Source organism: Bacillus rossius, chromosome 11 (genome assembly GCF_032445375.1).
Source record: "Bacillus rossius redtenbacheri isolate Brsri chromosome 11, Brsri_v3, whole genome shotgun sequence".
In the NCBI taxonomy this organism is placed as follows: Eukaryota; Metazoa; Arthropoda; class Insecta; order Phasmatodea; family Bacillidae; genus Bacillus; species Bacillus rossius.
Genome location: NC_086338.1, coordinates 27518736 through 27531980, shown reverse-complemented (window position 1 = coordinate 27531980; position 13245 = coordinate 27518736). Strand labels below are relative to the sequence as shown.

Genomic DNA, 13245 nt, shown 5'->3' with positions numbered 1-13245 from the left:
ACTTAATATATACATAAATATCAAAATAATATTTTAAGGAACGGTATTAGAATAAGTATAAAGATAAACATAAATAAGCCTAGTAAACTTAAGAGATTGCCAATGTTGAATTTTTTAATTTACTATTTTTACTCCAATATTAATCTTAGAATCTTTATCTTGAATCCCTAATCTTTTTGCTAGAATCCTGAATTGGATTGAACTGGAGATACAGTAGTAGTCGAAAATTCGTGGATTTGACCGGCCCAACTCTAGTTTATGCTTTTTAAATTTTTATTAGAACTGAAATATATCTCCTATATCAATAATTTTGTCACTCAGAAACTCAAAAGTCTCCTAATTAAAAACCAAAATGTTGTAACAGTCTTGTGGTTTTAGATGTATTTGAGCTTCATTATACGTAGTCTTTACTACACTGCTCACCAATCAAACTTTCTAGATTTAGCTAAAACTTTCAACTTAACATTTCGAACTCAGAATTTTTTTTTCAGTCTAAAGATTTTTTTTTGTGTTTAATAAAATGCAATTTTTACACATAAAAATTTTGAGATGATATGACAATCGCTCATAGAGAAATTGACTTTACAAATAAATTTGTTACTAAGATAATTCAACCAAATAAAACATGAAAATTTATATATTAAGAGTAATGTTTTAAATTAATTAAAATAAAATAAAAAAATCAATTACTGAAAAGTTTCTCTACAGGAAATTGCCCCTCCAAATGTTTACTGGTTTGCTCAAACAGGTATACATTTCCTCTAATCGTGATACTAGTTCATTAATTTATGAAACCATTAATTCCTTTACCAATTATACAGAATATCGTTGCATCAGACAAATTTTAGTATGTATTACATCAGATATATAATATTATATAATCAATAATTTAAAATCCATGCCCATTTACTTCTCTGAGATAAAATCCATCAAATAGATGACACTAATAAAAGAACAGCATAAATTACTGTATGTCGTCAATAAAAACTGAAAATTGCTTATCAAAATCAATAATAGTTTATTAGTATAGTAGTATTTTAAGTAGAAAAATAATTAAGTAGTTTATCTTTAAAATGTGTAAGTTTTTAAATATTAGATAATATATTATACTTATTATATTGTTATATATCTTAAAGTTATATTAATTTATTCAAAGTAAATTTTAAGTAGAAGTAAAACGAGTTCATATATTTTAATTTTGTCACTATTCAGCAGCACCTTCTGAAAGAAAGTAGCTTCTCACAAATAAAACACAAATCAGCCATAATTTTCAAAATTGTACGTCAGTCATTGCCGAGATCTGAAACAAGATACCTAAAATACTTAATTATTTTTCTACTTAAAATCTACTTTCAATAAATTAAGATGTATAATAAGTATTTCATTTAACTGTCAAAAACACCATTTTATGGTTTTAGAAAAATCAACAGATGTTAAAGAATGAAAAAAATATGAATACTTATTAAAATTATTGATATTAAACAAAATAATGTTTTTAATGTTAACAAGCCAGGTAGCATCAATATGGCGACAGTGGACACCAACTGCTCTATACTGCAATCTAAGTGCGAGACAGACTATAACAGACAAGATGGTCCACTCCCCCCTCCCAATAGCATAATGCATGTGCCTGGGTGCGCAAACCAAGCCACTTCACGACTCCCAAACCCTCGGAGCCAACCCAAGAGCTAGCTATCTTCCCACATGAGCTCCACCAAGATTGCAACAGTGTGAATGCTATTAAAAAGCTAAGCAGGCATCCCTGAAACAGCTATACTTGAATGGAACATTCTTACCGCTGATGGAAATCTGAATCTCGGTTAACCATTGGCAAAAAAAAAAAAAAAAAGGGGGAAAGGAGCATTTGGCAGCGGATCTGCCTTTACTGAAAGTGCGAACAAAGGAAGGTTTTATTCTTTTTAAATATTGCTACTGATGAGTGATGAAAATGAAACCATATATTTTAAAGTATTAAAATAACTAGTTATCCTCAGGTCAGCATGAGTAGTAACATATTTTTACCTCATTCTACGCACAGCAAAGGCAACTGTGGAATCGTCTATCTAATATGTATGCTTAAGGAAAGCCACTACCTATTTTCAACACCCTAAGGCTAAGGCTAACTATTTTATCACGAAAGAATAGATTTTTAAAAACTAATGATAAGGTTAGAGAAAAGTTTATGAACAGGCAGGAACGTTAATAAAATATTAGAATTTTTTTTCCAGAGTTAATGCAGTGTCAAGTTAATATTTATAGGTAATTTATTATTGGTAGTAAAAATAACTAGTATTAGAAGCATTAATTTTGGTTTGTCTGATGCTACCACTAATTAGTTGCGACTACGTGCACAGGGTGAGATATTAGTGCACATCTCCAGTAAAAAAAGAAGAAGACGAGACTTACGGAAAACCTACTGGTGTTCTGACTCAAAGACATAACATTTATAAACCCGTACGGGGCAGCGCACTTCGGGCATGGCTCCTCCAGACTACAGAGAAACAAACAAATATATAGTTACAGGTGACGAGCGGTACATGGTCTCCAGGCACAAAAACCACGATCACTGTCATGCGCAGACACGTGGTAGGTGCAACGAGCCGGCAAGATATGAACTGCCTGCGTCCAGACTTCAGGACACACACTCAAGTGCCATAATATAATATGTAACTTGGAAATACAGTACACTTTTAAATTATAAATATTAATGAAAAAGTACGTAACTACACCAGCAAAATACATTAAATTTTTTAATCTGATTATGCAGGAAATTTTCTTAAGTGGGATTTTATGAAGAGGACTGTGAAACTGTTTTAGGTTTGCACGCTAATTAACTACTGATTAATTTAATATTTTGGTAATTATGTCCTACTGCCAACTGCATAGTTAATATATTCAAAGGCTTCAAAGGTTTTTTGTTTACAGTTGGCCAGAAAAATTAAAAAAGGAGTTAGTGTTTTGACAAATTTCCCTCCCTTCCAGAATGAACAAAAAAAAAAAAGCCAAGAACAGTAATTTTTCTACGAGCAGTAACAATTTACAAATGATGCCAATGTAAACAGTAATAAAAGTTCCAAAGACCATTTATAGCAACAACTATTTATGAGTATTTTAACACCAAGCAAAGTGTGATTTATTTTGTACCTCACTCTCTGGATAATTTAACCATCGGTATATATACTGATTACCTACATGTAATAAATTTAATTAGAGTCAAAAATCCTACCGGCTTCGTTGCAACACCACTCAAAGGCATTCACCACAACAGACCAATAGTTTCCTTGTCGCCAACACACACATACAAGGTGAAAGCGGTGAAATACGTTTCCCTCAAGAGCCAGCTGCAAAAAAGACACATGGCTGAAACAACAGCATCGACGTGTGCGCCAGAGAAAACAGCTGCCATCAGCACATGCAAACAGGACACGAAGTGTTCCACCCTCTCTCTCTCTCTCTCTCTCTCTCTCTCTCTCCGCCGCGTCCAACCAGGCGAGTCTCGCCGCTTACTTACGGAGAAGTTCTTGCCGTCACTCAGGCGCATGTGGTTGCGGAATCCATACGGTGCCACGCATCCGTCGCACGGAGACTCAAGTCTAGTCGACGAGGGAAACACATGTCAATACTAACATCAATCAGATCAGATTTAAATATGATCAAAATGAGAAACTCATATCAGAGCCAAATTAAGTTATGTACCACAGATGGGGCAGGGGGAAAAAATGATCAGGAACACAAACGTGTTGAGAAAACAAGAAGGAAGGGGCTAACAAAGAAGGTAAACAAAATGGTTTCATCTTATATGGGCAAAGTGGCCTAAGGGAAGACCAATCCCAACAAGGGTGGAGGAAGAAATGAGAGAACTGGACTAGAATCAAAGAAAGGTGGTGGAAAGATAAAAGATGTAATTATCTAAATACCTATTATTTGAAAACTGTGCATAGTGATGGTAATAATGCAAACAATTAAAAGATGTTTTTATTGTGCTCAATAACAAACAAAAAATATGACATTAAGAGCAGATAAAACAAAAAAAATTCACTAACCATTCAAATATTATATATCTAAAAAAAATTGTGTTAGATCTTTATTTGTGACATCATAGTGTCTGATGCCTAATTTCACAGAAAAACATTTCCTTTTGATCCCGCAGTCATCAGCAACTGGCAGGCAGACTTGAAATAAGAAGAGCATTGTGTATTCATGAGCCTCAACAACACTTCACCCCTCAATTCCTATTTCCCCTTCGTTCAAGCATAGCAGGATAAACACAGGATATTATATATCTAGCAAGGAATTTGATTGGTTAATATCCTCCAGCAGTTGGCAGTCAGTAAAAAAGTTAAAATCTGCTCTGATTAAATTTTGTAAAACATAGTACAAATTTTGTAATCGAAATTAAACTCACTTCCTCAAGAGCTAGAGTCTAAAAACTTTAAACATATCTCAGAAGTGGATGACAATACAATATTAACTCACTTTCTTGTCTGTATGTTTGTCTGCCTGTTCAGTAAAAATTATGCAATCGAGTTTAAACTAACTTCCTGATGAGCTAGAGACTTGAAACTTTTAACATAGCAGAAAATTGGATGGCAATACAATATTAACTGGCTTTCTTACCTGAAATCTGCCCAATGCCTCTGTCATAATCTAATCAAGATGTTTAAAAACTATTGCAGAATTTCACACACACGACTTAAAAGTAGAAAATAAATATTTAAATAAAATTTTATTTTTACCATACATCTCTTTTAAAATGGACTGAAAAGTATAAAATAATTTCTCCTAGCTCCATTCAGATATATAACTCCATACAGAGTATCCTGAAAATGTGTGATTATGAATTCTTACTACCTATGAAAATACTCGTAAGATTTAAAATGAAGAACGTGGGGTACATGCAATAGATAATAGTCAGGGGTATAGGGAGTATCTTTCTATTGCATGCACCCCACATTTTTCATTTAAAGTCTTACAAGTATTTTTATAGATGTTAAAAATTCACAATAATATATCTTCAGGACAAACTGTAAGGAGTTATAAATCTGTATTGGGCTAGGAGAAATTGTTTTATACTTTTTAGTGAATTTTAAAAAGTGGTATATTAAAAATATTTTTCAGACTTTTTTGAAGTGCAAACTTCTTTAGCTGTGTTGAGAGATTTTTGGTAAGGCAAAACTTATGGGTTCACGTCACCGACATGCTAGTGACGTGTTGCGCCAGACTGGCAACGCGCAGCGGCCTGTGTACATGGGTAAAATCTTGTGAGTTCGCGTCACCGACATGCTGTAGTAGCAGTACATGAAGTTAAATTGACCACGTTGAGCGATTTTATTTTGTTTATTATTTTGGTAGTGAATGTTGATTGTTTGTGGATTTAAGTTAATTGTTTTTTTGTTTTTATTTTTCAAGGATAAAACTTTATTTTTATTTTAAAGATATAAGTTTTTCATTTTATATTTATTTTCCAAAGAAATCATAATGTTATTGTGTGGTACATATTGCGAGTATTGGCTATTTTTTAGTAAGTAGGTAGTTAAGTTAAGGTTATGTTTTTTTTTCTTTTGTTTATTTACGTAGTGAATTTCTTCAAATGTCAGGTTATTGATTTATGAGAGGTAAAGTTGATTATTTCTGGATTTAAGTTCTTATGCTTTAGTTTTTTTTTCAATAACAAAACTTCATTTCTTCTAATTTTAAAGTTATTATCGGTAGGGTCAAAACTTATGGGTTCGCATCACTGACGTGGTACCGACATAATACCAAAATCATTTTCTTAAGTACATTTGACGTAGAAATGATGTCATGTTACACGTTTAAAAACAAAGTTTTAAAGTTTTCACTTCTGTCGGCAGTCCCCACGACTGCCTTTTCGATTTTTTTATTTATTTATTTGAAAGTGACGGCCGGCGGCTACTCACTTCTTGGGCACGGTGCTGACGTAGGGCATGACCACCTTGTCCACGAAGCTGCCGAACCCCAGGCGGAAGTTGCTGGTGATGTTGCGCATGCTCTCCGCCAGCAGGTCGCCCAGCGACGACAGCTTCTCCTTGTCGTCCTCCATGGACTTGGACAGGTCCATGAGGTAGTACAGGTCCACGGGGTAGTCCTCCGCCTGCGCGTACTCGATGCGCATCCACTGCTCCTCCTCTGCAAGCGCACGCACGGCCCGGCGTCAAGGGGCAGCCAGGGGTAGTCCCGCCCACATAGAGACTACCCATCTCGTTTACATCCAGGTCAAAGCTTACAACATTTGACAGAATGAATGAATGGGTGGGGGAAGGGGGGAGGTACCCAGAAAAAAAATCCCCAGACCACGAAAATAACCACAATTTTTCCAACCTGCGAAAAAAATTCAGGGTTCGATCCCACCGAGAATCTAATCCCTCACCGCCAAAGGTTGGAGGCGAGTGACCTCGCCAATCAGCCACCACAGCCCCTGGGAGTGCCGGAGGCAAATGTGCAACGGTAAGAAACTTAAAAAAAAATATTAACAAAATCATCCCAGGTAACTTTTGCAGATTGGGTGATCTTTGTTTGAATAACGGATATGTTACGATTATACCACTGCAATAGACATTGCTGAGTGGTTATTATCTACTTCTCTACTCTTATCTTCACGTACAGTATTTTATTACATTCCTGCCTATTGGTTGTAAAAATCCCATTCATAAGACCCAGCGGTCCCTGAACACAATAGCGTCACCTTCTTTGGAAACTTATGTCATTCTTCGTGATGCTTTCATAAAATTGTATACAAGTACACATGCAAACATTCACCACACAGAAACTTCCATGAGCCCCCAGGAATTCCGGACCAATACTACAGAATAGACGGGAAGAAGTCAGGTAGTGACGAGAGAGATGACTATGATATTGTTTGTTAATGGACCCAGTGACCAGGTGGAAAAAGAAGGTAAAATAACTGAATCCATTCTGAACAGTCTTCTTTGGATTTTGGAACAGCAAAGACACAGCGAAGGCTTTTAATCCAGTGTGGTCAGGCCAGATTAGCGATTTTGCAGGATTATCGAACATTGATGTTGTAACAAGCTGATTAATACAAAGGAAGAAATACAGAGCACTGGCCATTTTAAAAAAAAATCATTTATGGAAATGTACCCGTGAAATATAAACTGTAACAAATAAGAAAACTGTACTGAAATAAAAACAGACAGTAACGATAAACTCTGAGCTAACTATAATGCCGGCAGTGCAGTAATGTGGACAAAGTCAAAAACCACAATCCACCCGACAAAATTTGGACACAAGTGGCTTGAGTGGTGCTTCCACTTTAGCAACTCTAGCAAATGTTTTTAAATATAATAAAAAAAATTATAAAAATTACTATTTTAAAGTGCTGTTTGGCTGAAAGAGGTGCATAAAAAAGTGTCCATAAAATTATTTTTATGTAGTGTACATTCCCAACACATAATCTTGAAAGAGACAGAGGAACATGCATCACACCTGTATCTAAGTGAAATTACATCACTAAATGATACAATCCCAACAGAGGCGAGTGAACAAGTGAAAAGTGAAAGACTTTCACTGCTGTGCACATGGGCGCAGTGCGACGACAGACAGGCCAGCTTGCGTCCTCCAAAGCACTCCACACACTTATATTCTTCGAGCATACCCCACAGTTCCATCATTACATCTGCCTTACACAGTATTTAAAAATAAACAGCAGAACAGTTAAATGTAATCAATCGTATTTTGCATTACCAAATGAATATTATCACCAAAGTGATATTGTACAAGTTATCAGACTGATGCTAATGTAAAGAGAAATCCCATTAAAATGCACGTGAAAAAAACTCACGTTTGAGGTAGCTACTAAATAATAAAAGTACTTTATTCTTAAATGTTACTAATGTAAAAAAAATCTTGTAAGAATCTAACAATATGCACTTTACAGTGAGAAATCCTTTAAAGTGAGATGGATCAAAATTTTTTTCTCAACTCAAAAAAAAAGAATTAACTTGTGAAATGCAGAGAGGAAGTTACTTACGGACTCTGAGCTTCATTGAAACTCTCTGCGGCTTTATCTGTACGGCCTCGTGATGGTAGCCGGAAGAAGACGACGAAGAGGAGGACGAAGAGGAGGACGAGGATGATGAAGAGGACGAGGACGAAGAGGAGGAGGAGAACGAGGCCTTCCTAAGGCTCTCCTTCCTGGTCGCCACGTACAGGTTGCCAGGGTTGTAGACGAACCTCTGGCTGCACTCTCCCAGGTACGTGGCCGACGCATGCTGGAAGCACCTCTTCTTGTCTTTCGGGAGATCCTGAGGAGCAGACAGGCAAGCCCTTCACGCCATGCTAGCACATCGTACACTGGCGTACACTGGCATACACTGGCGTACACTGGCGTACACTGGCGTACACTGGCGTACACTGGCGTACACTGGCATACACTGGCATGTTCAGGACCACGGCCATGCAGGATTTAGGAGTCTTACAAACGTCAATGCAGTTTTAAAGGGAATACCAAAGAAATATTCACATACATCACAACAGTCTTTCAAACAAGTTTTAATACGCTGCTCGATAAAAAAAAAATAGATGAGCGTTGATCTCCTTCAACAAATCATTGCAGAAATGTTATCGATGAATTGTGAAGAATAACCGCTAAAAAAAAACAGAGAATACTGTAATACAACAAAAACCGACAGTAACGATAAACTCTGAGCGAACTTAAAGCATTGGCAGTGCAGTGATGCCACCTGATGGCCGACAGAAGGAATCCACTTGAAAGAATCTGAACGTGAGCAGTTGTATTGGCGTCGGACCACAGAATGTGCTGAACCCTAGAATGCATGCTTGAAGACCTTGAAATAATTATAAATTATTACATTACATATAGTTATTATTTTTACTTGTTTAAGTTATTTATGCACTGACTGCTTTTATTGAGAAAATTATGTAAAATCATATATATTGCGACAGGGAGCAACAATACAACACAGTTATTTCATATATTTATTCTTATGATTGATTTTTCTATTAACCTACATTAAAACACATAATATATTTTTTCCTTGATACATATAGGAATATGTCTACTACAGTTCGTTTGCAAGTCATTGAGTGTGTTGGAACGAAATTTAAAGGAAAGCATTGGGGAGAATGATAATGGCCAGCAGCAAATACACATCGACGAAGGCATCATCTGCGTATGGGGCAATTCTGGGTCCCTAGAATCCAGCGCAGACGACAGGAAGACTTCCACGAAAACAGCGATTGGTAGTTTTGTCAAGTGAAAGTATTTTTTTTTCAGGATTTCGGCAACATTCTTCTCGCCAGACACAGGGCGGAATGTCGTGCAGTGACTAAACTTCCGTGTTGGGCGAGATTCATTCCGTTAACTGTTAAGGCCTTAAAAATGACAGGTGCTATATTTCCTTCATAATATTACGCACAATAACTAGTGAATCTTTTTTGTATTTTTACTATCATATTAGGACATTGGATCTGATTATAGTAACACCACATTTAATGTGTACGGTCCAATGTTGGATAATACAGCAAACTATAAAATTGTAATATTAATATGAGGATTCACTACACTAGGTAAGAATCGCAGACTCTCAGATAGCCAGCGAGGTTGGAACTGAGCGGCTCAGGACCTCCAGGTCATAGAGTTCAGTCTGGTACTAGCTGGAAAGAAGATTTAGAAGGTACGACTGTAGCTATTGTAGGTGATGATTCCCCAGCTTCTGTAGTCCTTGGGAGCTGTAAAATGTTAAGACTTGGAATGCTCTCGCTGAAGTTGACCAAATCGGCATTCAGCAACTGAAGAATATTAGCACACCACTCAATTCTAACAGTTTAATTTGATACCTCAGAATAACACATAGCATTTCTTGCTCAGCAATCAACACAATATTCACTACACCAGATTTTATTCAATTTATCTGTATGTTTATTTTCTTTTCGTCCTCCCTCGCATGCGAAAGATGTTAATCATTACTTTTAATAATTAATCCAGCCGGGGTCACATATAGTTAGTTACGTATATTATTATCAGCTTTCTTTAAATGATTCATACAATGGGAAATTTTGATTTAAAGCAGTTTTTTGGACAAACGCCATTGCAGTTTTGCACTGTTTTTCATGGAAAAATTCCGAAAAAAATAAAAAAAATAAATAAATATGAAGATGAAAAATTCACAGAAAACAAGTCTGTTTCAGCTGATGTCAGACAAATAGAACCAACAATGAAACTTGAAACTAGACAAGTATTATTGACAACACAACGACAGCACGGACAAAAAAATGCTCAACATATAAATATCATACAGCACAAGAATTCCGTTGAAGGAACTTAGTCATGGGGGGGGGGGGGGGGGGGGGGGGGGAAATATAACAACACAAATGAACACAGTGGGCTAACAACGAAGAGACAGATTTAATGCAGGCAGACAACAAATCTGAGCAACGCAGCAAGCACATAAACACAACGATGAAGATAAACAAGTACTACGGACAACACAACGACAATAGCACTGACGAACACAGGAGATTTCCAACGACAACATTTGCGAAGTTTCGGGAAATTAATAACTAGAGACCTGCAAAATTTGCAGATTCATTCGGTGATAAGCTATAATTCAAACACATATACCTATTAGATAATTTTGCTATTGGCTTACTGTTCATCTGTACGAATCTCTACCAGTTATAAAACCTCAACCAAAGAAGGATCGAATCACAGACGAACCAGCTGAGACGACTTACAAGTCGGCAGCCAATGAACTTGCGTTATTTGCCAGAGTGTACAGGGGTATGTGCAGTCTATCCCGAAGGCCATCGAAACCGTGAATTTTGCAGGTCTTTATTAATAACTTGTGTGGATACAACAAATCAACTTCACGCCCAATTAAAAATTCAACCAATATCATCTCATTTTAACATCTCGTATGCACTCGAAACGCTCAAGCGTTTGCTGATCTGTGTTTTGTTACGAGTGAATTTACCTCAGATAAAATAAAATATATTACATTTAAAAATTTAACTTATTTATCAAATTCACATTTACTTCATGAAAATAACACCACGGTATTATTAAAAACAGCATTTATAATAATAAAACCAATAAAATCAAATTCTTAAAATTTAAAAAAAAAAAAAAACACTTAAGGTAGCTCATGTGTATTGTATATGCTTTTTTTTTTCGTATTTGTATTTATTTGTTAAATTCAGTTTTTATTTAAATGTATTTGTGACTAGTTAGTAAAGATTTATGTGGTTAAGTGTAAGACAAGGCGCAATGAATAAATCAGACCTAATAATGAAACCGTATGGCAGGCGCACTGACCGGGTCGCTGCACCAGGCGCAGGTGGGGGTGCGAATGCACTGGCTGCAGTTCTGCTGGCTCGTGCACGGGTTCTGGCTCTTCTGCTCCTCTGCCGCCGCGCCGGAGAGCAGCACTAATACCACTGCCAGGGTCAAGCCCGCCGCCAGCACGGCGCCGCGGCAGCACTGTTCCGCCTGCATGCTCCCGCTCCTGCAACCACGACCAGCCTCTGTCGCTCCGTCCCACAGCCAGTGGCGCAGCTCAGGTGACTGGCGCCCCTTCTTGGATTATATGATAGTGGGGGGAGAGGGTTCAGTACCGGCGAAACCGTCGTGGCGGCGGGGGACGCACCACAACGCAGAAATGCCAAATTTACAACGCCGAAATACCACAACGCCGAAATGCCAAATTGACCACAACGCCGACAGCTAGAAAACTGTTGTGTACCACAACGCCGAATTACCACAACGCCGAAAAATGTCATTGCAGGACTGCCACAAAGGTTAGGTTAGGTTAAACTAGGTTAGGTTAGACTAGGTTAAGCTAGGCTAGGCTAGGCTAGGTTAGGTTAGGTAAAGTAAGGTTAGGTTTGATTGTGGTATTTCGGCGTTAAGGTACATTTATGAAACACAATTCATTCAGTAGTTATTTCGGCGTTGTGGTACACAGCAGTTTTCTAGCTGTCGGCGTTGTGGTAACGACTCGTGCCGGCGCACCCCTCCCCTCCCCCCCCCCCCTTTGCCACCTGCTTGCTACGTCACTGCTCTCAGCTACAGGCGCTGTCACTCCGTCCCACAGCCATAGCCTCTGCGGGAAGCGGTCGGTATATAGCAGACGGCACTGCTAATCCATCGTTCCACTGCTTTTCACTACTCCCGCCTGAGAGGGGGGCGTCTCCCGATTGGTTGCAACTGCGGGCAATTAACTTCGGTAGGTGACTGCTCCCTGATGATGGGCGACTGCAACGTCGACCGAAACGTCGGTGTGAAATCTTAGCCTTCGACGCGGCAACAACCTCCAAGCCAACGCTGAAGTTGCATAATGCCAAGTTGAACCCGGGTAAACTTGTAGCATATAGAGGTGACATGGAGACGCTGGCAGTGTGCAGTGGGTTGGCGACACTGGCGTGGGCGCGCGGAGGGCGGGCGGCCCGCCTACTGTCCCCGCCCACGGCGCGCCGGGCTCCGTCAGCGCACTTCACTTGTTCCTTCCAGCCACTCGCTTCCCTCGGTCTCGGTCAACAGTCGAGCAGCGGAGCCCTCACGCTCTGGGGAGGCCTTCTTTTCACAGACGAGAGAGCCAAAACCCGAAGTTCCCCGATTTTCATGCTTTTTTTCCCGTATCTTTAATGTAGCTATCCTAACAAAATCAACCGTCCACAATGTTTTAAAGTATTTATAATGTAGCTAACCTAACCTAATTGACCATTAGTATCCTTTTATCAACACCGCCATATTTATTTACAATGAACAAAAAAAACCCTAAGATGCACGATCAAGCGTTTGGTTCTCTCGTCTGTGAAAAGAAGGCTTCCCCCCACGCTCTGCCTAGCTGCAGGGAAAAACACGCTACTTGAAAACTGCTCGATGTCTGGTCGGGGTGTGTGTGTGTTATTGAGGCGGGATGATGAGAGCGACGCTCGCTGGTGCTTCTAGCGCGGTGTCGCCTCTGAACTGGCGCGCAGTCTTCTCGTCGTCATGAGTTAACTACTGTGAAATTTGAGCGGTAACCGAAACATATGGAGGAGAAACGAAGATAAAGGTTAAATGCAAGTCCCTCGAGTGTTTTCAAGAATCTGTACCGGTTGTTTTACGCCTGAAAATTACTGTGAAAACACAGTTTAAAAACTTAAACCGGAGTCAAAAATACTTTTCTGCCCTCAGCGTATTCTTAAGTCATTTTCGTAAACAGACCCCCCACTCGGATATCACGAGTAATTTATAAATTACGT

General features: G+C 38.4%; 1 protein-coding gene across 3 annotated transcripts in view; it reads right to left on the bottom strand.

Annotated features, from left to right (window-relative positions):
- LOC134536726 (integrin beta-PS) overlaps positions 1-13245 on the bottom strand; it is a 66408-nt gene that overhangs the window by 41428 nt on the left and 11735 nt on the right. Inside the window, exons 1-5 of one of the 3 annotated variants that reach the window (XM_063376607.1) lie at positions 11614-11947; positions 11315-11504; positions 8009-8282; positions 5919-6147; positions 2407-2491 (exon numbers count right to left, since the gene is read on the bottom strand). In XM_063376607.1, coding sequence (XP_063232677.1) covers positions 2407-2491; positions 5919-6147; positions 8009-8282; positions 11315-11494 — 768 coding nt within the window. In that variant the 5' untranslated portion in view covers positions 11495-11504; positions 11614-11947. Of the gene's footprint in view, positions 1-2406; positions 2492-3511; positions 3594-5918; positions 6148-8008; positions 8283-11314; positions 11505-11613; positions 11948-13245 lie in introns of those variants that run through there. The other 2 variants (XM_063376608.1, XM_063376606.1) reach the window with 2 other exon arrangements.